This window comes from Gorilla gorilla, chromosome 13 (genome assembly GCF_029281585.2).
Source record: "Gorilla gorilla gorilla isolate KB3781 chromosome 13, NHGRI_mGorGor1-v2.1_pri, whole genome shotgun sequence".
Taxonomy (NCBI): domain Eukaryota; kingdom Metazoa; phylum Chordata; class Mammalia; order Primates; family Hominidae; genus Gorilla; species Gorilla gorilla.
Genome location: NC_073237.2, coordinates 82,220,630 through 82,247,810, shown reverse-complemented (window position 1 = coordinate 82,247,810; position 27,181 = coordinate 82,220,630). Strand labels below are relative to the sequence as shown.

At 43.0% G+C, this 27,181-nt stretch overlaps 2 protein-coding genes across 7 annotated transcripts in view; one reads left to right on the top strand and one right to left on the bottom strand.

Annotated features, from left to right (window-relative positions):
* GOLM1 (golgi membrane protein 1) overlaps positions 1-27,181 on the top strand; it is an 86,670-nt gene that overhangs the window by 58,030 nt on the left and 1,459 nt on the right. Inside the window, exons 6-10 of one of the 4 annotated variants that reach the window (XM_019033631.4) lie at positions 1,835-1,964; positions 6,205-6,364; positions 7,078-7,344; positions 9,313-9,423; positions 14,795-16,620. In XM_019033631.4, coding sequence (XP_018889176.3) covers positions 1,835-1,964; positions 6,205-6,364; positions 7,078-7,344; positions 9,313-9,423; positions 14,795-14,871 — 745 coding nt within the window. In that variant the 3' untranslated portion in view covers positions 14,872-16,620. Of the gene's footprint in view, positions 1-1,834; positions 1,965-6,204; positions 6,365-7,077; positions 7,345-9,312; positions 9,424-11,485; positions 16,621-27,181 lie in introns of those variants that run through there. The other 3 variants (XM_063696505.1, XM_019033629.4, XM_063696506.1) reach the window with 3 other exon arrangements.
* NAA35 (N-alpha-acetyltransferase 35, NatC auxiliary subunit) overlaps positions 20,465-27,181 on the bottom strand; it is an 81,599-nt gene continuing 74,882 nt past the window's right edge. For all 3 annotated transcript variants that reach the window (XM_004048193.5, XM_055350690.2, XM_019033627.4), the window contains exons 18-23: positions 26,101-26,237; positions 25,210-25,277; positions 24,380-24,520; positions 23,954-24,076; positions 21,796-21,876; positions 20,465-20,863 (exon numbers count right to left, since the gene is read on the bottom strand). In XM_004048193.5, coding sequence (XP_004048241.1) covers positions 20,804-20,863; positions 21,796-21,876; positions 23,954-24,076; positions 24,380-24,520; positions 25,210-25,277; positions 26,101-26,237 — 610 coding nt within the window. In that variant the 3' untranslated portion in view covers positions 20,465-20,803. The remainder of the gene's footprint in view (positions 20,864-21,795; positions 21,877-23,953; positions 24,077-24,379; positions 24,521-25,209; positions 25,278-26,100; positions 26,238-27,181) is intronic.

Below are 27,181 nucleotides of genomic sequence, written 5' to 3'. Positions count from 1 at the left end.
AACGACCTGCTCATTTAGTTCTACAGTATACAGACAGCTTTTTGTTCGCTATGTTTCAGCTCCTGTGCACTAATCTACCACCTGTGGCTTGTATATTTGTGAGAATTGTATTTAAATGAAATTTTCACCTGATCTGTCAGCTGTTCAAGGTCAGGAAGTCGGCACTGCATTATTTCCATAGCACCTGGTTCCCTTCTCTGTGTGTGGTACATTGTGATCCAGTGGTGCTTTGAACTGAAGGGTATATACCAAGAGTCAGAGGTTGATGTAGTACTCACATTTGGCTCTGAAATGCCTGCAACTCAGAAAAGGTGAGCTGTGTGGTGGAGAGGGCACAACAGTAAGGAGCCCTGGAGTCTGGTTTCAGTTTCCGCCTCCCTCTGACCCTGGTCCATGCCAGACAACCATGTCACCCCTTAGTATTCTTATTTGCAAAACGACTGGGTAATTCTCTTAATTACTTCATAGCTCTGGCACTTGTCAAAATACTCTTAAAATAATTCCAGGCAGAAAGCTGAAGCAATGCAATAGCAATTCAACCGAGTGTCCTCCAGTTCAAGTTTTGTTTTGTTTTTTTTTGAGACGGAGTCTTGCTCTGTTGCCCAGGCTGGAGTGCAGTGGCGCGATCTCGGCTCACTGCAAGCTCCGCCTCCCGGGTTCACGCCATTCTCCTGCCTCAGCCTCCCGAGTAGCTGGGACTACAGGCGCCCGCCACCATGCCCAGCCAATTTTTTGTGTTTTTAATAGAGACGGGGTTTCACCGTGTTAGCCAGGATGCTCTCCATCTCCTGACCTCGTGATCCACCTGCCTCAGCCTCCCAAAGTGCTGGGATTACAGGCGTGAGCCACTGCGCCTGGCCCCAGTTCAAGTTTTGATACTACCCACTTAGCACAGACCCCCTAGGTTAAGGGGCTCCCTCCCATACTACTGCTCCCATCTCAGATGCCAGCCACAAGTCTTGATGTGTCCCCTAGCCACCCTCACTTCTGCCTGGCTGGCTACAGCTTTAGGGTTACCCGCCACCCCCTCAGGTTTGATAATTTGCCGGAATGACTGTCACAGGATTCAGGAAAGCTGTTTTGACCTTTACAGAACAGCCCAGTGGTAGAGTCCTAAGGCGAGGGCAGGTGCCAGGGGGGAGACAGGAACAGCTGCCCCATGGAGTCAGCTGCCCCCATCCAGTGCATCGTTATGCTCCCCAGCCAGAAAGCTCCCCAAGCCTTGTGGTCCGGAGTTTGTCTGAGTGTTTTATATAGGCATGATTGATTAAACCATCGGCCACAGGGTTGAACTCAATCTCCACTCCTTCTCCCCTCCCTGGAGGAGGTGGAGCTGAAAGTTCCAACTTTCCAGTCATGTGGCTAGTTCTTCTGGCAGTCAGCCTCTGTCCTGAAACTATCTGACGCCCATCCTTCCCCACCTCCAAGACCCCCTTATTAGTATAAACTCAAGTATGGTCCAGAGGGGCTTGTGAATAGCCAGATATCCCCTCAGGAATTTCCAAGGCTTTTAAGAGCTCTGTGCCAGTAGCCAGGGACAAAGACCAATACATATATTTTTTTATTATTCTACAGATTGTCTGTTAAAAAAAAGTTTTCTGCCTGATGAGTAAAGTTCACTGTTTTAGAACAATGGGATGATGATTTTTAGTGTGTTTCTTTTGGTCATTTAATTGTTGAACACACACCCGTGTTGCCCTGTCTTAAGTGCCCTCTTCAGCTGAAGTGCCTGAAGCAGGAAGAGGGTCTGTGTCTCTCATGGAAGTGGATGTCACCGTCCAGCAGAGACACAGTCATAGACGTCAGGCCCGCCCTTTGCTTTCTTTCACCAAAGGAGCCAGTGCATCAATCAGATGAAGGAGGTGAAGGAACAGTGTGAGGAGCGAATAGAAGAGGTCACCAAAAAGGGGAATGAAGCTGTAGCTTCCAGAGACCTGAGTGAAAACAACGACCAGAGACAGCAGGTAACTGGGGAATTTTTGCCAAGAGTTTCTAGAAGGTACCCCTATCTTCAGGCATTTTGTTTCTTTTATGTGCCGCCTGGCTTTCTCTGGATTCTGCCCTCCTTTGCGGGCTTGGCTCCCTGAGATACAACAGAGCAGAACCTGGTACTGGGATGACTGGACCCTAACCAAGGGTTCTGACCTCCAGCCCCGCTTCGCAAGCTCAGGGCTTTACGGGAATTATCGTATTTAAAGCTCGCAGCCAGCCTGGGAGAGAGTTGCTGTTTTCCTGATTTGAGGACCCCAGCCCCATGGGAGGGGTTAAGTTCTGTGGCCGGCGTCACACCACCTGGTCAGTGGTAGAGCCCATCAAGACCTCAGGTCTGGCCGACTCCATGTCTCGTGCTGTCATTCCACCTCCTGTGCAGAGCACAGCCCAACGAAGCTGCTGCTTGAAGCCTTCTGGGTGATCTTTGAGTAGTTTTTTAAAAATATAGCAGCTTTATTAAGATATAATTTGCATTCCCTATGATTCACCCATAGAAAATCTACAATTCATGGGTTCTGAGTATATTCACAAAGTTATGCAGCCATCACCACAGTCAATTTCAGAACATTTTTATTGGCACAAAAGAAACCGTGTATCCCTTAGTTCTCTCTTCAGTCCCCACAGCCCTAGACAGCCAACTGCTAATGTACTTTGTGTCTCTTGATTTGCCTAATCTGGACAATTTCCTGTCAATAGAATCATATATGTGTGGCCTTTTGTATCTGACTTTTTTTTTTTTTTTTGAGAGGGCATCTCGCTCTGTCACCCAGGCCGGAGTGCAGTGGCATGATCTCAGCTCACTGCAGCCTCCGCCTCCCAGGTTCAAGCGATTCTCCTGCCTCAGCCTCCCGAGTAGCTGGGATTACAGGCACCCACCACCACACCTGGCTAATTTTTGTATTTTTAGTAGAGACGGGGTTTCATCATGTTGGCCAGGGTGGTCTTGAACGCCTGACCTCAAGTGATCCACCCACCTCGGCCTCCCAAAGTGCTGGGATTACAGGCGTGAGCCGCCACGCCCGGACTGTCTGCTATCTTTGACTGAGTATGAATACTTCAGGGCTCATTGGGGTTGCAGCATGTGTCTGTACTGCATTCCCTTTAATGGCTGATTAATCCATCCTGTGGATAGACCACATGTGGTTTATTCATCATCAGTTGATGGGCATTTGGAGTGTTTCCATGTTTTGGCTACTATGAATAATGCCGTATGAACAAGAAGCTTTTGTGTGGTCATATGTTTTCATTTCTCTTGGTTAATACCATATAACCAAGATGGTATATAGTACCATCTTGCTGGGTTATATGGTAATCTATATTTAACCTGTTGAGGAACTCCCAGACTTCTTCCAAAGTGGCCATACCATTTTCAACTGCCACCAGTAGTTTATGAGGGCTCCAGTTTCTTCACATCCTTGCCAACTCTTGATACTACCTTTTTCATGATACCCTTCCTAGCAGGTGTGGAGTGGCAGCTCATTGTTTGGGTTTGCATTTCCCTAATAACTGTGATATCCCTGATGATACTGAGCATCTTTTCACATGTTTCATTGGCCATTTGTATATCTTCTTTGAAGAAATGTCTATTCAGGTCCTTTGCTCATTTTTTAATTGAGTTATTTTTATTATTGAATTGTAAGAGTTTTTTAAATCTATTTTATTAAAGATATATGATAATGGATATATGATTTGCAAGTTTTTTTTTCCCAATTCTGTGGGGTTTTTCACTTTCTTGCTGGTGTTTAGTTGAAGCACAAAAGTTCTTAATTTTGACAAAATCCATTTTATTTATTTTTTCTTTGGTTGTGTGTTCTTGGTATTATATCTAGTAACACTTTGCCTGACCCAAGATCTTGAAGATTTACTGTTACATTTTCTTCTCAGAGTTTTATCGTTCTTAGTTCTTACGTTTAAGCCTGTGATTCATTTTCAGTTAATTTAATTCTTGCATATGGTGTGAGGTAGAGCTCCCACTTCATTCTTGTGTGTGTGTGGTTATCAAGTTGTCTCAGTAATCACTTGTTGAAAGAAAGACTGCTTTTCCCCCACTGAATTTGTCTTGGCACCTTTGTCAGAAATCAGTGTGCTGTAAGTATGAGGGTTTTTAGTGAGCCTGAGTGTTTTAGTAAGCCTGAGTCCCTTGGCTGTGAATGTCCCCTATGCTTCTCTTCAGTACCCATTCCCTACCCCAGTGGGACAGAGTGGCTGGAATGGGCTGGAGTTGAGTAGCTTCCTTCTCCCACGTGGAAGTCTAGAGCTTACTGGAGTTGGGTGTTTCATTCCCCCAGGTCAGTTAGGCTCGGATAATATGCCCGCAGGAGCTCTGGGTAATGTGCTCCTCATGAGGGCCGGCCTGGTTAAGGAGAATAGAGCACTCTGGCCTGTTTCAGAATGGTTCCTTTCCCCGCCACACTGCTGGAAGCACAAGCCGATTTTTCTCTGATGTTCACTGAGAGCCTTTCTCTAATATTCACTGAGAGCCTGGTTGAGCTCCTAGGGGTAAAACTCATAAGTATGGGAGTCCCTTATGACTGGGGCAGGTTTTTTCTTTTTTTTCTTTTTTCTTTTGGTGTTGGAGTTTTGCTTTTATCGCCCAGGCTGGAGTGCAATGGCGCAATCTTGGCTCACCACAACCTCTGCCTCCCGGGTTCAAGCAATTCTCCTGCCTCAGCCTCCCGAGTAGCTGGGATTACAGGCATGCACTACCACACCTGGCTAATTTTGTATTTTTTAGTATATCGGGGTTTCTCCATGTTGGTCAGGCTGGTCTTGAACTCCCGACCTCAGGTGATCAGCCCGTCTCAGCCTCCCAAAGTACTGGGATTACAGGCATGAGCCACCACGCCTGGCTGGGGCAGGTTTTTAACTCTCAGACTCATCCACACTGAGCCTCAAACAGTTCATAAATGACAGGTCAGGCTCTCCCACCCTGACACCAGTTCCCGTGGTGATGTCTGCCCGAGCCTGTCCTGGTGAGCCGGGACTTGCTGTATTGGGCTGTCTCCAGGCTTAAGGACAGTGATTTACACTCTGTCCTCACCTCTCCTATGGATCCAAGAAGAGCTGATAACTTTTCAGTCTGTTTAGTTTTTTACTTGGTAGGAACTAAGTGGTGACTTTTAAGCTTCTCACATGAGGAACAGAAAACTGGAAGTCTTCTAATACAGATGCTTGAAGGTGTACATTGCTTCTAAGCACTGCTGGAGCTGCTTCCCATAAGTTTTGGTATGCTGTGTTTTTGTTTTGTGTCAAAGCATTTTCTTTTCCTTTTCTTTTTTTTTTGAGAGACAGTCTCGCTCTGTCGCCCCAGGCTGGAATGCAATGGCATGATCTTGGCTCACTGCAACCTCCACCTCCCAGGTTCAAGCGATTTTCCTGCCTCAGCTGGAAATCACCTCCTTGCCTCACCTCCCAAGTAGCTGGAATCACAGGCGCCTGCCACCACACCTGGCTAATTTTTGTATTTTTAGTAGAGATGGGGTTTCACCATGTTGGCCAGGCTGGTCTCAAACTTCTGACCTCTGGTGGTCTGCCCGCCTCGGCCTCCCAAAGTGCTGGGATTACAGGTGTGCGCCACCGCGCCTGGCTGTCCAAGCATTTTCTAATTTGTGTTGTGGTTTATTGTTGGACTCACTGGTTATTTAGGAGTGTGTTGTTTAATTTCCAAATATTTGCAAATGTCATGTTTCATCCTGTTATTGATTTATAATCCATTCCATTTCTATTAGATAATTTACTTTGTGTGATTTTAGTTAAATATTTAAGTGTATGGAGGCTTGCTTTGTGGCCTGCCATTTGTCCATCCTGGAAAATATTCTGTGTGTGCCTGAGAAGCAGGTGTGTTTGCCCTTGCTAGGCTGAGGGTTCTGCAGATGTTTGTTTCGTCAAGGAGTATTGTGTCGTTCATGTCTTTTTTGTTGATCTTCCGCCTAGGTATTTTATTATTCCGTAAATGCTTCCTCTCAGCAGAATCACTGCCCAGTTTTATTCTGTATTGACAGTACTTTCTGGGAGACCTTGACTCAACCTCTTGTCTTCTGATTTACGCCACATGACCAGGGCGTGACCAGAGTAGACTGTGGCGTTTTTCGGGGTCTTGGTTGGAAGGATATGGTGGTGGGATTGGTGGGATTCATTGCATTGGTAGGATTCTTGTACGGCTTCTGCTCACAGAGCCCTGCCCTGGCTGGCTGTCCTGTGCTTCTGTTTCAGCTCCAAGCCCTCAGCGAGCCTCAGCCCAGGCTGCAGGCAGCAGGCCTGCCACGCACAGAGGTGCCACAAGGGAAGGGAAACGTGCTTGGTAACAGCAAGTCCCAGACACCAGCCCCCAGTTCCAAAGTGGTTTTGGATTCAAAGAGACAAGTTGAGAAAGGTAAGCAGAGCCCAGCAGTTGCCCTGTTCCCAGCTCTCCAGAGCCCCATCAGAGGAAGCAGTCCCAGCGAGCTGCTGAGGCAGTCAGTGAACCCGGCAGCGGCGCAGCCAGGAGCAGGGATGTGTCTCTCTGGGCCCCTGGAATTGGGGCTTTGGGGCTTCTCTGACTGATGTCTCCTCCTTGTAAACGAAGTGCCTTGTTCCTGGGCAGCTGTGTAGAGAAAGGCCCAGGCTGCACCTTTATGCAGGACATTGGTGGGCTTGTGGGACTTGGGGGAGGCGGCTGAGCCCCAGACACTGGGAACCAGGAGGCTGCTGTGTCCGTGAGCAAGCCCCGGGTGGGCCTGCCTGCCCTGGCTCCCAAGTGCTTGCTCCAGCGGACACGATGATCAGGTCACTCAGCAGGATACCCCATTCCCTTTGTACCTTGTCAAGGTAATTTAGTCCAGGTGGTGTTTTTTTTTTTTTTTTTTGGTAAGCTACTTTTCCCTTTGTCGTGGTTCTGACGACGAGCTGCAGGCACAGAAAGGCCTGCAGTCTGTGGCTGAGGTCACAAAAGGAGCTACCTGGTTGTTCTCCTGTGTGCAGCCCACCCCACCCCAACTCCTTGGGAAGGCTCTGGGAATTGAGTGGCACCAGGTTTTGCTTTTTTTTTTTTTTTTTTTTTTAAATCAAATGCTGGCAAGGTCACAGCTAACTGTGTTCTGTGCACAGAGGAAACCAATGAGATCCAGGTGGTGAATGAGGAGGAGCCTCAGAGGGACAGGCTGGGGCTGCCGCAGGAGCCAGGCCGGGAGCAGGTGGTGGAAGACAGACCTGTAGGTGGAAGAGGCTTCGGGGGAGCCAGAGAACTGGGCCAGACCCCACAGGTGCAGGCTGCCCTGTCAGTGAGCCAGGAAAATCCAGAGATGGAGGGCCCTGAGCGAGACCAGCTTGTCATCCCCGACGGACAGGAGGAGGAGCAGGAAGCTGCCGGGGAAGGTGGGTGTGAAGTTTCGGGGGCCGCTGTGGACTCCCTTCCACCAGACACCCAGCCCACCTCGATCTCTTTCCCAGCACTAACATATCACCCTGAATTTTACCAAACAGCAGTCCACAATTTGCCAATTCCTTTTCGTTTGAAGGTTTCTTATTCGTTATCAAGAGGGAGGCAGGAAGGAAGAGCAGCATATGCTCTAGAACTCGAGGTTTTAGATGCAATATTGGCAGGGAGTCGAGGGGACCTTGCAAGTGGGTGGCCTGCACATGGGTGCTTAGCATCAAGTGGACGCCCCCTCCTTGCAGGCAGGCCACATGCCCCATCTTTGTATGTCCACCGTTCTGCAGTGTCTGGTGCCAATTAGACAATCAGTGCCTAGTGAATGAATGAATGAAGGAAGGAAGGAATATTGGGTAGATGAAGGTTAATGCATATGTGAACATTGAGAAAAAATGACATGTGAATCACTCCTTTTTGGTTTGGTTGACTCTTTTCTTTTTAAAGAAATAAAGGGTAGGAATTGGAGATCAACCGACTATTCTGGGATGTATTTCAGTCCCTTCAGATATGGAAAATGTCCTTCCCACCTGAGCCAGGAACACTTCTGAGGACATGACACCTGCGCTCTGGGGTGGACCAAGTCACAGAAGTTGGAGAATACACTTATTTGCAGAAGTTACCTTGATTCCATTTAAATCTAATTTTCACTTCAGTGTCTTAACTGAAGAATGTGTCCAAGTTCCAGTTAAAGAATTGCATTTTGTCAGCCTCCCCCTAAGTATCCCTGCTCTGTCCTTGTGTTCCGTGCTCACCCAGCAAGAAGATGCTTGTGGTGTGTGAGGCGGGGAGATCCCACTGGCTCGCTCAGCCTGTGGCGCTCCAGTGTCAGACCCCTCAGCGGCTGGTCACAAAGCGTAACAAAGGTGGGCCTGAGATGCCACAGTGCCTGCAGGATGCACCTGCTTCTGGATGCAGGTGTGGTGACCTCATTTGAAGAAACGTGCTGGACACATAGGCCTGTGCAGTTTCCACCCCAGGCAGTGAGCCAGATAAAGAGACTAGAGCTGCTTTTCGAGGTGTGCACTTTTAAAAAAGATTTTGTTTGGCCGGGCGCAGTGCCTCATGCCTGTAATCCCAGCACTTTGAGAGGCCGAGGTGGGCGGATCATGAGGTCAGGAGTTCAAGACCATCCTGGCCAATATGGTGAAACCCCATCTCTTCTAAAAATACAAAAATTAGCTGGGCATGGCAGCACGTGCCTGTAATCCCAGCCACTCAGGAGGCTGAAGCAGGAGAATCGCTTGAACCCCGGAGGCGGAGGTTGCAGTGAGCCGAGACTGCGCCACCGCACTCCAGCCTGGGTGACAGAGCGAGACTCCATCTCAAAAAAAAAAAAAAAAAGATTTTGTTTACCAGCCTGCATACACATATAAAATATGTAAGTTAAACCCTTTGAGTAGGTCTCTTGAAAGCCTTTTGTCCTCATCTTCTCTGGCTGCTGCCCACTCCAGGGATGAATAGAGTAATGGGTGCTCTCATGTTCTAAGTATGAGGGACACCTTCTCACGTGGCTCACAGTGGCAGCTCCATTTCCTCTCTCCATTCTAAGGAGATGCTGTCATTAGCTGTAGATATCCATTCCTTCCTAAAACAGTGGCACCTTTCTTTTATCTTAGAGTTGATTATCTCTTTAAAAAATTGAGATTTGGGTTGTTAGTTTCTCCATGTTCCGCCTAGAATGCACCCTTGTATTTAGGGCCATGCTGTCTGTAGATTCCGAGTCCAAGTGGAGTACACATAATGCATGTGCTTGTCCTGGAAGCCAGCCCATGCGTCCCTACCATTTCCAGAGAGGCAGCAGACAGATCTGATTGTGAGCAAGTAAGGCTAACCCCCAGCACCTGTGCTGATAGTCCTGTGACATCCAGACAGAAATGATGTAGCTTATGTTTTATGTACTCATTTTACAGGGAGAAACCAGCAGAAACTGAGAGATGACGACTACAACATGGATGAAAATGAAGCGGAATCTGAGACAGACAAGCAAGCAGCCCTGGCAGGGAATGACAGAAACATAGATGGTAAGAATGGGGCCTACGTCGGTGACAAGGTCACCTTTCATTTCTCTTTTCTGGTCCTTCACCGTGATTATCCAATGAATCCCCAAAATTATATTGTAATTAATGGGTCATTTCAAGGAGATCATCTGTTCTTTAGGAGCTTTTAAACCAGGGGCAGTGGAGGGAAGTGAGGGTTGAGAAGCCCAAGGTGATGAAAACCATTCGGAAAGTCTGCATCGTTTCTAGAAACATATTCAGTGTGGCTCAAGTCTTTAAGTAGGATGATTTTTCAGTGACATTTAGGGATTTCCCAACAAAATGGCTAGGTCACTACTTGATCAGTCTGCCTCCCAGATGAAAAGCCCCAGTATGTGCATAGAGCTTCCAAGCAGCTATGAAAGCTGCCCTTTGTACTATTATTTTGAATTTTTGAAGAGTCCAGGCCAGTATCTTGTAGAATGTATCAAACTCTGGCCTTGTCTGTTTGCTTGTGATGGATTCAGGCTGATGAATTCTTGCTTCTCCCCAGGAGGCATAACAGCAGGTGGTCCTACAGGTGGTTGGTTGATCCCTTAGCTAACGTGGTGCCCACAAGGTCTCAGAAGGCCATTTTCCTTTCGATATTAATACGTCATCTAGAAGAGGATGCTTTGAACTTGTGTAGCTTTACCATTCATTGATGAACATTGCCCAAATGGTGACATTTTACACGCTGCCATCACAGCACATTTATTACCTGACATTTTTTAAGGAACTCCTCTCCCTCCTCCAACACACTTGTTTGTTTTGGTGTCACTATGGACTCATAGTATTCTTTCTTAAAATTCATTTTTCTGGGCCAAGTGTGGTGGCTCACACCTGTAATCCCAGCACTTTGGGAGACCAAGGCAGGCAGATCACTGGGTCAAGAGATTGAGACCATCCTGGCTAACACGGTGAAACCCCGTCTCTACTAAAAAGAGAAAAAATTAGCCAGGCATGGTGGTGGGCGCCTGTAGTCCCAGCTACTCGGGAGGCTGAGGCAAGAGAATCGCTTCAACCCGGGAGGCAGAGGTTGCAGTGAGCTGAGATCGCACCACTGCACTCCAGTCTGGGCAACAAGAGTGAAAATCCATCTCAACAACAACAACAAAAGAATCCAAGCCATGTGACTGTAGTTTCCCACAGCCTGAATACTGCTGATTATAGAGTCATGGGGGAGTTGAGCGAGTTCTCCTGGTCTCTGTTTTCTGTAGAGTGGCAGCTACACCCAGAGACTTGATGAGACTCAGGTCCAGGCTCAAGCCCTCGGTAAGATGAGTGGTGGTGTGTTCTTTTGTTCTTTCATCGGGATGCACATCATGTCTGGCGTCTTTTTTTTTTTTTTTTTTTTTTGAGATGGAGTCTCGCTCTGTCACCCTTGCTGAAGTGCAGTGGCACGATCTTGGCTGACTGCAACCTGGCGTCTTTCTTTTTGTGATGCCAGTTGATGGTCAATGCTTGTATCAATTCATTTTTATGTTATTTGTTAACTGGAATGTTCTTAGAAATAGACACTTCAGCTGGGCGTGGTGGCTAACACCTGTAACCCAGCACTGTGGGAGGCCGAGGATGGTGGATCACCTGAGGTCAGGAGTTTGAGACCAGCCTAACTAACATGGTGAAACCCCGTCTCTACTAAATACAAGAAAATTAGCCAGGCGTGGTGGCACATGCCTGTAATCCCAGCTACTTGGGAGGCTGAGACAGGAGAATCGCGTGAACTCAGGAGGCAGAGGTTGCAGTGAGCCGAGATTGTGACATTGCACTCCAGCCTGGGCAACAAGAGTGAAACTCTCAGGGGGAAAAAAAAAAAACCTCAGTGGTATTGTTTGTATAAGGTAGATAGGATAAATGCTTGATTTCTTTCCTTTTTATTTAACAGTTTTCATGACTATGAATTACTTCCCCATCTTCTCTGAGGGTAACTACTTTTAAAATATCATCATAAACGTCAGAATTCAGCAGAAATCCTCAGGGCAGCAGGAGTCGTCGTAACAACTACTTCACTTTAGTTTCGGCCTTGCTGATCCTGCCGATGCCCTTTTTTTTTTTTCTTCCTCAGATGGAGTCTCACTCTGTTGCCCAGGCTGGAGTGCAGTAGTGCGATCTCGGCTCACTGCAACCTCTGCCTCCCGGGTTCAACCGATTCTCCGGCTTCAGCCTCCCGAGCAGCTGAGATTAGAGGCGCGCACCACCACGTCCAGCTAATATTTGTATTTTTATTAGAGACGGGGTTTCACCATATTGGCCAGGATGGTCTCCATCTCCTGACCTCATGATCCGCCTGCCTTGGCCTCCCAAAGTGCTGGGTGGCGTAAGCCACCACGTCTGGCTAACAATGCCTTCTTTTATTACCATCTGGGCAATGCACTATTCATTTAATGTTTTAATACTTACTTTTTTTTTACCTTTTCATTTTGAAATAATCTAGACTTCTTTAAAAAGCAAAAAATTTCTGTATACCCTTCACCCAGGTTCCCCAAATGTTAACATCTTATATAACCACAGTAAAATTACCAAAATAAGGAAATTAATGTTTGTACAATGCTATTATCTAATCTGTAGACTTTGTTGAAATTTAGTGAGTGTCCAATTCATGTCTTTTTTTCTGGTTCAGGATTATACGCTGCATTTATTGTCAGACCTCTTTAGTGTTCTTTATCGTGGAGCAGTTTATCATTTATGTTGTTGGTCTTTTTTGAAGGGTAGTGGCTCAGTTATTTGGTTGAAAGTCCCTCAATCTGTGCTTGTCTGATTTTTCAACAATGTCCCCCTAAAAATTATCTTTTATATTTCTCCAGGATGTCAGTTGTTTCAGTTGGCAGAGTTGTTTGGAATTTTTAGAATCCAAGTCCTAATTTGAATTTTCAGCTGTCTTCGTTTAGGCAATTTTTTAAAAAGGCAAATGGCAAAATACACTAGCAGCCAGACTTTGAAGCAAATACAAACTCTCTGTTGTCATTGACTCCACTCATTTATGTTCTTGAGCATGTTTCACGGTCTGGTCTTACCAGACAGTGGTCTTACCTCTATTCTAACTTTTTTTTTTTTTTTTTTTGAGACAGAGTCTCACTCTTTTTGCCCAGGCTGGAGTGCAATGGCACAGTCCTGGCTCACTGCAACCTCCACCTCCTGGGTTTAAGTGATTCTCCTGCCTCAGCCTCCTGAGTAGCTGGGAGCTGGGATTACAGGCTCATGCCACCATGCCCAGCTAATTTTGTATTTTCAGTACAGACAGAGTTTCACCATGTCCACTAGGCTGGTCTCGATATCCTGACCTCAGGTGATCTGCCTGCCTCAGCCTCCCAAAGTGTTGGGATTACAGGTGTGAGCCACCACCCTGGCTCTAACAACCTTTTAAATTGGGCCTAGTTTCCTACTAAATGATTGGCTTTGCAGTGAAGCCTTTTTGGATCTCTCATTCCCTACACTCAGGTGTCCTAAGGACTTCACCTTGTGCAAGGTTTTAAACAAAGTAAGTAGGTAAGGTAAAGAAAATGAGTGCCTTGTCAGCTCTTTGAAGAAGCTGAAGAAATGTCAACATCAGCTTCAACATTATTTTAAGATTGTGTCATTGAAATAGTGAGACCTTACTTGCTCCTGGGAAATTAGAAGAAAAAAGCATTAGCTCCAACTTTATTAGAGCCTTTAACAGATACCATTAATTTAATATGGCAGTTATTTAATGGTCATTAAGCTACCATTTAATGTGCCATAGTTATAAATCAAGACCGTGGTTTTATTTGTGATGTGCCTTTTTATGTTTTCTGTGTGTTAAAGGATAGAGTAAGACCAGATGGTAGAAGCTACATACAGGCATCAGCTCTGTAAAGGGAGAGCTTTGGAGTCACAAGAGCTGTCTGAAGCTGTGGACAGCTCTCAGGAGGCAGCGTGTGCCATTAGAAGTGCAGTAGCAAGGGAGTCTCGCCACACAGGAGCGTGTTGATTATATTTAAAATGTCATGAGTGCACTTGATACTGTCCATTTTCTATGGCATATGGGGCATTATGTCACTGTTACAAACAAGTATGGAATCTTTAGGTGCTTCAGCTTTGTTTCATGGCACATTGTTGGTCATCCATTTGGACACTTTGAAAGGGGAGGAGTTCCAGCTGGGCGCGGTGGCTCACGCTTGTAATCCCAGCACTTTGGGAGGCTGAGGCGGGCGGATCACAAGGTCAGGAGATCAAGATCATCCTGGCTAACAGGGTGAAAACCCGCCTCTACTAAAAATACAACAACAAAAAGAAATCAGCCGGGCGTGGTGGCGGGCGCCTGTAGTCCCAGCTACTCGGGAAGCTTAGGCGGGAGAATGGCGTGAACCCCGGAGGTGGAGCTTGTAGTGAGCTGAGATCGCACGACTGCACTCCAGCCTGGGTGATAGAGCCAGACTCCGTCTCAAAAAAAAAAAAAAAAAAGTTCCCTTATCCCCTTCACAGGGCATGCAATGGGGGTATGGCTGTCTTCTTCAGTGCCCCACAGCTCAAACCCCTAGGGGAAGCATGCAGACGGGCAGGTTGTGGGGAGGATGGGTTCCAACCCCGCCGGCAGCATCTAGGGTTGAGTGGTTACAGCTCCTGGAGCCCCATTGGGTGTGTGTTGCAGTGCGTTCTTTCAGCTTAGCTGTCCACAGGCGGCTTGTGTTAATCAGTTCAATTAGACCCTCTGCCTTATCGCAAGGACAGAGGGCTTTCTGTATCCCAGGTTCTTGCCCTAGTGTACTGAAAAAATCAGATCATGTGGGCTTGGAGAATGAATGCAAGATTTATTGAGTGGTGGAAGTAGCTCTCAGCAGATGGCTGGGGAGCCAGAAGGGGGATAGCATGGGAAGGTAGTCTTCCTCTGGAGTCTGGCTGCTCAGCATCCGGGATCTCCTCCTACTGTCCTTGGCCGAATTTCCCTTGGCGTCCGAATCGTTCCACCATCAATGGCCTGCCAGCGTCTTTCGATGTGTTCTTCTGCCAGTGTGTTCCTCTCGATGTCCAGCCGCTTGTGTGTGTGCGCCCGCTGGGGTCTCAGGGTTTTTATAGGCACAGAATGGGTGGCATGGCAAGCCAGAGTGGTCTTGGAAAATGCAACATTTGGGCAAGAAGACAGGAGTCCTTGTTCTCATTAGGTCCATGGGCACAGGCCTGAGGGTGGAGCCCTTGCCAGTGACCCTGCCCTTCTCTACCCAGCACTTCCCTGTCCCCCTCCCATATCACCGTTGCCATCTTGTCCTTGATGAGGAATACAACTCCCAATTACAGTGTTGCTGTGGGAGATACAGTCCTCTTTATGACAGTTTCTAGAAATTGATAAGAAAATGGGACCTGCCTAGGGCTAGTATCTCATTTAATACGCTATAGAATATTATGTTTTTCTTTTTAGTTTTTAATGTTGAAGATCAGAAAAGAGACACCATAAATTTACTTGATCAGCGTGAAAAGCGGAATCATACACTCTGAATTGAATTGGAATCACATAATTCACAACAGGGCCGAAGAGATGACTATAAAATGTTCATGAGAGACTGAATACTGAAAACTGTGAAATGTACTAAATAAAATGTATATCTAAAGATGATTATTGTGAAATTTTAGTATGTACTTTGTGTAGGAAAAAATGGAATGGTCTTTTAAACAGCTTTTGGGGGGTACTTTGGAAGTGTCTAATAAGGTGTCACAATTTTTGGTAGTAGGTATTTCATGAGAAGTTCAACACCAAAAATGGAACATAGTTCTCCTTCAAGTGTTGGCGACAGTGGGGCTTCCTGATTCTGGAATATAACTTTGTGTAAATTAACAGCCACCTATAGAAGAGTCCATCTGCTGTGAAGGAGAGACAGAGAACTCTGGGTTCCGTCTGGCGTCCTCCTGTCCACGTGCTGTGCCAAGTGCTGGTGCCAGCCTGTTACCTGTTCTCACTGAAAGACTGACTGGCTAATGCTCTTGTGTAGTCACTTCTGATTCTGACAATCAATCAATGGCCTAGAGCACTGACTGTTAACACAAACGTCACTAGCAAAGTAGCAACAGCTTTAAGTCTAAATACAAAGCTGTTCTGTGTGAGAATTTTTAAAAAGGCTACTTGTATAATAACCCTTATCATTTTTAATGTACAAAACGCTATTAAGTGGCTTAGAATTTGAACATTTGTGGTCTGTATTTACTTTGCTTCGTGTGTGGGCAAAGCAACATCTTCCCTAAATATATATTACCAAGAAAAGCAAGAAGCAGATGAGGTTTTAGCAACATCTTCCCTAAATATATATTACCAAGAAAAGCAAGAAGCAGATTAGGTTTTTGACAAAACAAACAGGCCAAAAGGGGGCTGACCTGGAGCAGAGCATGGTGAGAGGCAAGGCATGAGAGGGCAAGTTTGTTGGGGACAGATCTGTGCCTACTTTATTACTGGAGTAAAAGAAAACAAAGTTCATTGATGTCGAAGGATATATACAGTGTTAGAAATTAGGACTGTTTAGAAAAACAGGAATACAATGGTTGTTTTTATCATAGTGTACACATTTAGCTTGTGGTAAATGACTCACAAAACTGATTTTAAAATCAAGTTAATGTGAATTTTGAAAATTACTACTTAATCCTAATTCACAATAACAATGGCATTAAGGTTTGACTTGAGTTGGTTCTTAGTATTATTTATGGTAAATAGGCTTTTACCACTTGCAAATAACTGGCCACATCATTAATGACCGACTTCCCAGTAAGGCTCTCTAAGGGGTAAGTAGGAGGATCCACAGGATTTGAGATGCTAAGGCCCCAGAGATCGTTTGATCCAACCCTCTTATTTTCAGAGGGGAAAAATGGGGCCTAGAAGTTACAGAGCATCTAGCTGGTGCGCTGGCACCCCTGGCCTCACACAGACTCCCGAGTAGCTGGGACTACAGGCACACAGTCACTGAAGCAGGCCCTGTATGCAGTTCACGTTGCCACCTCCAACTTAAACATTCTTCATATCTGATGTCCTTAGTCACTAAGGTTAAACTTTCCCACCCAGAAAAGGCAACTTAGATAAAATAGAGTACTTTCATACTCTTCTAAGTCCTCTTCCAACCTCACTTTGAGTCCTCCTTGGGGTTGATTGATTGATTGATAGGAATTTTCTCTTGCTTTCTCAATAAAGTCTCTATTCATCTCATGTTTAATTTGTACGCATAGAATTGCTGAGAAATAAAATGTTCTGTTCAACTTTTAAAACTTGTCACAGCTCTGTTTTTTGCTTTTCCCCTTCATCCTCTATTAGATCCTTAAAGAATCCACCCTCAAACTGTGGACTAAGGATGGCAGTTTGCCTTAAACCTGTGGAATGAAATGGGCTGTCAGTACAACGTCTTCAATCCACAGTACCCTGAAAGCTTTGTGCTCAGCACTTGTGCACTCTGCACGCTTTCTCCAGGCTGCCCTAGGGATCACGACAGATTCAGTCAACAATGGAGAGGGCTGTGGGCTGTTCCAACAAAATACAACAGTCACCTCTGGTGACACGCATCTGTAGTCCTAGCCTCCCGAGTAGCTGGGACTACAGATGCATGTCACCATGCCCGGCTAATTTTTTGTATTTTTAGTAGAAAATGGGGTTTCACTTTGTTAGCCAGGATGGTCCCAATCTCCTGATCTCGTGATCAGTTTAAAGACTCAGAGCTGTTGCATAATAACTTCATGTGAGTCTCCAAAATTTGATACTAAAGGCTTGGGGGTCTCAGGGGGCCAATGTGGCTGCAGCCTGAGGGGCCAAATGGAGAGGGCAGAAACGAAGTAGGAGAGGCAGAAGGGATCAAACTGGCATTCTGGGTAAAGACTAGGTCATTCATTAGAGAACAGTGGATTTTAAGTAGAGTTGTCAAGTGACCATGCTTGCATTTTATGATCTTTTAAGATCATACTAGCCACTCCACGAATAGAGTGGGGCAAGTATGAATATGGGGAAGTCAGTTCTTCAAGCCCAGTTGAGTCGCTCTTTCCTCACTGCATGGTCTACACCTCAACTGACTTTCCAGCTTCTGCCCCACCCCTTCAAGAAAGAGCTCGCCCCAGTCGCCAGCAATCTTTACTTGCCAAGTTCAATGGGCTCTTTTCAGTCCTTCTCTTAATGGCCTTTGAGCGGCATATGGCCCTCATTCTGCTTATTTTCCTGGTAAGTCTCCTTTGCAGGCTTTTTCCAGTGCCCAGAGCATAGCCAAAGAGGAACAAGGAAAACACCCACCTCTCCTGAACTTTTCCAAACAGGGTGCACTTTATTTAAGGCAATATACTGTCTTAAGAGTCTTGTGCAAACAAAACGGTGAAACAGGCACACTTGTCAAAGAGTGGCCTCGTATGATTTTGAGGTATTCTTCCCTGCAGCCTGTCCCACCACCTCAGTGGCCTCCCCATTCCCTGGCCCTCCCAAGTCTATTCCTTGGGACCTATCTCAGTCCCTTACTCTAGGAGCTCCCTGAGCAATGGCAACCCCCAGAAAATTACAGTGACTATAGTTACTGAGTCCTCAGTTCATCTCCACCCCAGATGGCACCTCCCAGTTCGAGACCAAACTACCTGCCATCTTCACCAGGATGTCCCAAAGATATCTCAATGTCTAAAGCAATCTTTATCCCAAACCTGGTCTCCTACCTTGCCTAGATATCTACACAAGTGGCACCACCATCGTCTAGCTGCCAAAGCCAAAAAAATTTCTGAAAAATCATCCTTGATTTTGGCAGAAACTCTCATTCACCATGTCCCATTAGCTGTACCTCTGAAAACATTTGATTTCATCCACTTTCTTCCACCTGCTCTGCCACTACCTTCGTTAAGACCAACATTTTCTCTCACATGACTGGCTTCCCTGCCTCCCTTTTCAACCATTCTCAGGCAAGCAGATTTGACTTGATCCCATCATGTCCCTGCATACAAGCCTTCAGTAGAATCTACCAATATCAGAATAAAGTCCAAAATCTTTCTGTGGCCTCCCAGGGTTTTGGGTATCGGCTTCTCCTTGTCTCTCATCTCTGCCATCCTTTTCCTGCTCTATACTTCGGCCAGGCTGCTACCCTCTCCCCTCCAAGCCTGTGCACGTTCTGTCTGGGACCCTTTTCCCAGCAGTGCCTCCTGAATAGATGCAATGGGGATTTGTCACCTAAAGTTTCACGTGGGGCGGTTCTCCTACCCAGCATACAGCATATTCTTCACTGCATTTTCAATACCTGTTGCTTTTCTGTATTTGTCGTAAGATGATAAAAGCTCCATGACAGGAGACTGTCTTATTTCTCCTATTGCTTTTTTCAGTAAGTACCTTGAATGGCAGATTACTTTAAAAATTATAAAATGGCAAATTTGTTTTTATAATTAGAAACCTGCTGTTTAAAAACAAAAACTAGCCAAGCAGGCATTTGCCTATAATCCCAGCTACTCTGGGGGCTGAGGCAGGAGGACTGCTTGAGCCCACAAGTTTGGGTCAGTTTGGGCAACATAGTGAAACCTCCTCTCTAAACAAACTAAAAACCAAAAATTAAAGCTACTTAAAGGAAACCACATGATTCTGTCAGTAACATACACTGATAAATCTAACACTAATCAATCTTTTTTTAGTTGATAATGGGTTAATAGGAAAACTTTTACTTAGGAAGACCTACTTCAAAATAACCCAGATGCTCGTCTATACCAGCAGACCCAATCAGACATAGTAGCTAAAAAATGCCAGCACACCCTCTTAATTAAAAGTGATCCCATCATCTAGCAGGGCCCTTGTTGCATTAATCTACATTCCTTTTTTTGCTTTTAAGGGGGACATATTTTTTATACTTTGTATCTTGGCCACTGGGAAAGAATAATAATTTCTCAGCTTTCTAACTTGCTTCAGGCTCTCTTCTTGGTTGTTTGCCAAATGTCCATGCTCATTCTGTTTTCCTCTTTGCTTTTTCTTTTGATTCTTTGTTTCTTGTCTTGCCTATTTCCTACCATTCCTTTGCCTTTTTTTGTTTAAAGCATTCAGTAATTACCAGCCAGAAACAGTGTTTTCATTCTCAACAAAGTAACTACATCAGTAACAGGTATACTCTTTGTCTCTCCATAATTGAAGTTTCTATTGTACAGGCTACTTAAAAAAAAATTTTTTTTAAAGATTTTTCGGTTCTGAAATTTCAGGACACCTAATGGCTGTTCTTGAATAACACAAGTATTACCGCTCTTGGAAAGGAGAGACAAGAGAGCTCATTAGCTGCAAAGAGGGGCAACAGGAACACCCTTAGCAAGTTCAGTCAGGTTAGCTGCTTTAAAGTACTGCCAGAAAAGTTTCACTATACTATCATGTTTTTATGAAAGATACCAAATCAGAGTTAAGATATTTGAAGCTGAGAACCCTTTTAACCACGGACCAAATATAAAACTGTCACTAGTCTTAGGCTAAGCCACCAAAGCCAATTTACACCACAGAGTAACTCATTTTGCTAAGAGTATTGCCTGCTACAGAGGACAAAAAGGAAGGCCCAAGAGGCCTAGAAAGCTGCCACCGCAAACATCAGAGCAGACACAGGACAAGCAGGAAAGGAAGGGGAGGGCCTCTGGCAGCAGGCACTTGCAAGCACAGGGGGATGTAGTCAGTTTTTCAAAGCCAGAGGATACTGAACAGACACCCATTTGAAAATGTTTCATGGGTTAAACTGAATATGAAGTAAACAAAAAGGAGTACACCACATTTAAACCTAGTCCTAAATTGTAATCTATATACATTTCTATCTGCCTCCTTTTTGAATGTCACCAGCAAACAATGTATAATCTTTTAAAAGTGCTAAAAGGATTTTTTTTAACATATCTGTATTCTTACAGATATATAATTTGTGATGTCATGACATAAAAATCACAATTTTCATGTAATTTAGAGGCCCTCCCAAAAATCCCTTCTAAATGTATTTTACCAAAATCTCATACAAGTGTTTAGTTAATCCCTTGATTTGAAACTTCTTTTGGATAACGTTTTTGGAACTACTCAAATGTTAAAGAGCATACACCTTCTTCAGTTCTTAACATGGACAAAGACCTACTGTTTTTCATCTCCAGCGGTGCATTTTTTTTTTTGTCAAGAAATTTATTAACCTTTACAAACACTATTTTCACTCAATCATTCATAAAAAATGATTTGTGATTAAATCTGTAATAAAACCATATAACGTTCATCAATGCATTCAATAAGACCAGTTTCTTCCATGGAACATAATAAACCACTTTAAAACAGCAGTTTTCATTCATGTCATATAAGGCTGTCAAACTAAAAGTATTCCTTATAATGAGTTATTACCCAAGAAATCCATCTCACTTCCTGTGATGTGGAGCCTGGTGATGTGCCCTCTAAGAGTTGGGTCTGAAAGAAGACTCTGCCCCTTTATGGCCACCTTCCCAGTCTCTCTCAAACAAGTTTCACAACAGGAAAATATTTATGAGCAGAGAAATCAAATTCAGGAGGAACCTGTTAAAGAAAACCAGAAACTCAATTAATGTATCTACAAATATTCAGATGGTACACAAAACAAAGACTATTTTTATTTTAGAGTTTCTTGTGTTCTTAGAAACAAGGCAGCACAAAATAGATTTTAAAAACTAGGTTAATGACAAAAAAGGTAGGAACTAACCTGGAAGAAAAACTGATTAATTTGTTTTTGAGTTTTATGAAGATCATAAGAAAACAGGCTGACCAGCTGTTTTCTATCTTCGAAGAACAGTTAAAAGATAAATAGTCAAAAATCACAGGAAAGGCATTCAGTTAATCAGGGGTCAGCACACTTTTTAGTTCCAGGTAACTGACAGAACTAAGCAATGAGATGAGAGTCAGTCAGTAGGAAACCAGGGCAGGAGAGGAGGAAGGCAGATCACAGGAAACAATGGAAGAAAAGGTGCACAACACACACAGGCAAATGCCCCCACGGTGCCTCCGCGGCTGGCCTCTCCACAGCGCAGAATCTCTGCTCTGAAATGATGACGTAGCATGGATGATATAACATTACCAAGAAAAGCTTAGACTCTTCCTCTTCTGAGCCATTACAAAGAAGTCTTTAATTATTAAAGCATTCACTTTCCCAAAGGCAGATGACTTTTAAATACCTCATACTTCTCCCATAAAATTTCTTTACATAAATTTTCTTTTTTTACCCCAAGTTATTCAGTAATTTACACAGCAAGGAGATGGAAAACGTATAGGCAGACTTTAGAAATTTTAACTCAACAAAATATACATCTCAAGACAAAATGGCAAGCTCTAATTTTTTGCTGCTGAACTAAAATTTTTAGAATGATTTTTGTTCAGTGGTTTAATTTTTCCTGTAATATTTACACATCTTATTGCAAAAATTATGAAACTTCACAATAATCTAAGACCACTTATTTTTCCCACAATGTACTCACTTTAGATTCCTTTTTGTGTCCTCCTGCCAATAACTTCATAACCACAAAGTTGGGTTTGGCAACCTTTAAAATTCTATTAACCTGAAACATGAACATAAAACTACTGAAACATTAACTTCATAGTCAAAATTTCTCTTTTTCTTTTTTGAGACCTGCTGTCAACCCAGGCTGGAGTACAGTGGTAAGAACACGGCTCACTGAAGCCTCAACCTCCTGGCTCAGGCAATCCTCCTACTTCAGCCTCCCAAATGGCTGTGCACCACCACACCCAGCTCATTTTTAAATTTTTATAGAGACAAGATCTCACTGTGTTGCCCAGGCTGGTCTTGAACTCGTGGGTTCAAGCAGTCCTCCCACCCTGGCCTCCCAAAGTGTTGAGATTATAGGCGTGAGCCACTGTGGCCAGTCAAAATTTATTAATTACAGATACTAATAGAAACTTTGTATAATGGAAGTGTTGATGTTTTATTAAATAAAAGCAATTTAAAATTATAAATATATTTCTTTTAATAATATAGAACTTCATTTCAATTAACTCTGAATTGAAATGGCTACCTTATCTTGCTTTCCTGAATAACAAAAAAATTAGGCTGCAAAGTCCTGAAAAGGCAGCACAGCATAGTATTAAGAGCACAGACTCATCTTTGAATAAATGAAGTTTCACTAAATGAAATATGTCATCATAGGTAGCTCCTCAAATTTTTAGACTCCCCCTTTATATTTTCTTAGATGGTACATATAATTTTTAAAAAGTGTCTCTCCTATCTCTCTTCCAGGCACTCTGCTTCCCTCCAAGGAAGGAAACAAAACTACCAATTCTGATATTATCTTTATAAAGATATTTTATACTCGCACACATACATATAGGCTTCCTTGCCCCCTTTTATTGAAACTGCACCATACTATCCATATTAAACTGCACCTTTCTTTTTAGATTTCTTAAATCATAAGGAGCATTCCATCACAGTACATAAAGATCTTCTTCATCCTCCTTAAGGCTGCACAGTATTCCACTGTATGAATGTATCATAATTTATCAGTCCCCTGTTGATGGATACTACTGTTTCTTCCTACTTTTTGCTATTAGAAATCCTGCTGCAATGAATACTCTTATATTCGTCACTCTCACTTCCTGTATGTGTTCATGTCTCTATATAAATCCCAAAAAGCAGAATTGCTGACTCTAAGCATTAATGATTTTTGACAAACACTGCTAAGCTACCCCTCTATGGAAGCGGTCCCAAGATATACTTCCCAAAACAGTATGTACATGTTACAGTAACTTTTAGAAAATAAATGTATTTCAATAAAATTAGGGATATGGTAAATTATTAAAATACCAAAAGCCTGAAACAATTTTTTTTCCAAGTTTATTTTGATATCTCAGAGTTTTCAAAAGCAGTAGCCTTTATTTTAAATGGTCAAGTGGAATAAGGTTGTTCTGGTGATAACTGACCCGGTCATTTTTCATATGTATGTAAGACTTAGTTACATTTTAATAATTTTTTTTTTTTTTGAGATGGAGTTTCGCTCGTCACCCAGGCTGGAGTGCAATGGCACAATCTCAGCTCCCTGCAACCTCCGCCTCCCGGGTTCAAATGATTCTCCTGCCTCAGCCTCCCCAGTAGCTGGGATTACAGACAGGCATGCACCACGCCTGGCTAATTTTTTGTATTGTTAGTACAAATGGGATTTCACCATGTTGGCCAGGCTGATCTCAAACTCCTGACCTCAGGTGATCCACCCACCTCGGCCTCCCAAAGTGCTGAGATTACAGGTGTGAGCCACCACGCCTGGCCCCTTTAACAAACTACTGATTAAAACAGAAATGTTTCAATGCTAACATTTTGAGCTATGAATCAGATCAGTCTGGATCTTATGCTTATCCTTCTTACTTTATGATTTTGAGTTGTAATTTGTCTTTGCATTGACTTCTAAATTTATACAAAGCAGGTATTTATATCACCTCATTCTTAAAATAACTTGAAGTCTGACAAGGTTAGTTTGACAAAACTAGCTGAAATCCTTCGCAGAAACACGACAAGTTCTATTCACTAACACTATTAAAGTTCACTTTCATAATTAACTTTCATCCAGCAGTAAAAGATGTATTTCCTGCCACGCTTTTCCCCTAAAATTACTGTGAATCCAGTCTCACCTCATGGTCCGGGTTAGGAATATTTTCCAATATCATTTTTGCCTGTTGAAAGTGCTTACTAGCTGCCACATACAGTTCAGGAGACTGAGGAGGAGGGCTATATTTATTGAGGTCAGACATTTCCTAAAAAGAAGGGGAAGTATAATTCAAAACACGTTTAATATGAACAACTCTAAAATCCCATTTCTAATTATTAAAGAATTCTACATTTTCTATCCACTCATACACAGACACTGGGGCAAACATTCAGCACATCTCCCTGTTTTTTCCTAGGTAATATATAATTCTCAACCCTCATATGCTACCTCATATTATTCTTATGATTTAAATAACTGTTAATGTAACAAGATGGCTAGGTACAAACAGCATCTCTCTAAGAAGGTCTAAGACTAAAGATTTCATAACAATTTCATTGAGCAGGTTCACCTTGAACTGTAAGTAGTGCACTGGCGGCGGGGTCATCACACTGTTGAATGGAGCAAACCTGTGTTCATACCGAACTTGTTCACTATCAAGCTCAAACTTCGGTTTACGTACTTTGCCGTCCATGTCAAATGCTACCATGGTCTAAATGAAAAAGGGAACAAGAAAAAAGATGAAATCAGTATGAAAAAAGTGAACACTCATCAATACAGAATGGAAGACAAGAAACAGCTATTTAAAACCTTCAAGCAAACACCTCTGAAGAAATGAGGACATATAATTGTCATAAGCACAGCTCCTATTTTCAAAGAGAAGTCCATGTTCTGCTTTATGCATTTTAATGTGAGTCACCTCAAATGATTTCTTGGACTGCCAAGTACAACTTAAGAGTTAGTACCCACTGCCTCTTGAAAAGACCTGCTTTTGCTTAAGCCATTCGTTGTGGAGCTCACCCTCTTCCTAATACACTCCTAAAAAACCTAAATTCCATCTCTTCCACGAAGCCTTGCCTGATCATCAATCAGAAGTACTCTCTTCCTTTTCTTACTACCTGTCACAGATACATCAACTGGCCTGTCACTAGAGACTTCAAACAAGGACCATATAGAATTGGTATCTCCTGCAATGTACTCAGTACAAAGTGTCTCACACATAAGCAAGGGTTCAAATGGTTGTTGAAAAAATTAATGATAATAAAGGTAATCTTCAAGCAGACAGGAAGTAAAACAAAGGTGAAATTATAATATGGAAAGAATCACAGAAAACAGTTTAAATAAACTATATAATAGGGATATAGCTAAAAGGCAAAAAGAACTTCACTTTCAACAACTTACTTTAAACATTCCAGCACACATGTTCTGATATGCTTGGCTCATTGTGATCTCTCGGCTCAATGGGCGAACTGTAATTAGAAAGAAAAACATAATCTTCCATAATCTTTTTCTCCTCCCTCTTGCATTACTGCAAAAGAAAATCTAATTTTAAAAAATCTTTCAGCTTGTACACTAAATTAAAACTTCAGTGTGTTCCCACAGGTTAAATTTTATTTATGGTCAAAATCTACAAATAAAATATAATAATCATGTCCCCAAATAGCTAATACTATAAAATTCCAGTATAAAGTAATTATAACTTTTCTGAATTCACCAGAGATTTAACCTCTTATATAGGAAACCCACAAATACAGTGATTTAATGACCCATCCAAACTGGCTTTAAGTCCTAAGGAAATATGAAGTAGTATTTTATAATAATTGCAGCCATATCTATAGCCTTCCCTAAGTGATCAATAGGGCAGTCCCTTTGAAACGGTTCTCTGTCCTCATGGTTCTTGGGTGATGCCTCAAGGCGCTCTGTAACCACCTTTTGGTGCCCGCTACCACAGCACAGCTCCAGAACTACTGCCCTCCTGAGCTATCTGGCTCTGTCAATAGGTCACTGGCCTCCTGCTGTCTTGTTCCCTCACCGATATCTTGCTTGCACACTCCACGTGGCTACTTCTTGATCAAAGATTCTCTGATACACAGAACAGCAAAGAAATGAAAGCAAGGAAAGGAACCAAAAAGCTTATGTCATTGATACTGGGACTCAGTCTCTACCTTATAGTTTCTGAAAAGAGGAACAAGAACTAAAATATAATGACTAACTCACGAGTAGCTCTCCATCTATTTATTTGTAGAAATTAAAGTACACTCTGTTCTTAAGTTTAAAATTAATCCACAGCACCTTTCTTTTTTTTCTTTGTTTTTTTACTACTACGGCCTTTCTGCTGCTCTTCCATTATCCTTTCCTCTGCCATTTGAGAGCCATCGGCACGACTCAATGTTGACATCAACCATGCATAAAGGAATTCAGAGAGATACCTTAAAGGATACAAAATGTTAGTTAATGGTAGATGTCTAAATGAGACAGCTTTATCAACACATATATTAACAACAACAGATATTTCAAATAATGCTTTAGGTCTTTAAAAACAGATCATTCATTAGATAATAGATTAGATCTTACAAGAAATGAACATAAGGATTAATTTTCCCTTTCTACATTTTACAACTTTCCAGAAGATTTCTTGATAATTATACATGTACATATGCAAATCAAATGAATGCCCATTAAGTTTTTATTATATCAGAACACAGTTCAGTTCAGTCTTTAAATATTTTCTTTTAATCACAAAGCAAATAAAATCAGAAAAAGATAAAAAATTATCGGCATTATATAAAATCATTCTTAAAAATTAAGAACATTCACATTTACAATTTACTTGAGTTTATTTAATAAATGAAATATAAAACAGAACATTCTCTACCAGACACTAATTTTTCAGAACTTTAACACTGCTAAGCCAGAAAAGTCTTCAAATCTACGAGAGAGATATATATATAAAAATATATATGCATTTCATAACATAATAAGGCCTATAATTTCATATGGAGAGTAAACAATTCCTGGCCCTGAATTTAAGAAAAACATTTACTATAGTACCCTTTTATACCATATAACTGAATTTTGTTCCCTGCCACCCTACAAAATGTGAGAGTCCATAACAACTCATATATCTTAATTCAAGTGAAGGATTTCTATAGGGAACTGATGATGTCTTCTACCTTCTGTTTAACTAACCTAAGGACACATGAGTGAAGGGGACAACTAAGATGCAGCCTTTTCTTCTCAAATATCAGGTACCTCAATGATCTTTTATTAAGTGCTTTATCAAAATTAATATACATTTATGTCTAAGAGAGTGCTGATATTCTATACCAATGGTTCTCAAACTGTCTTCTCTGGGCCAGCAGCAGTTCACCTG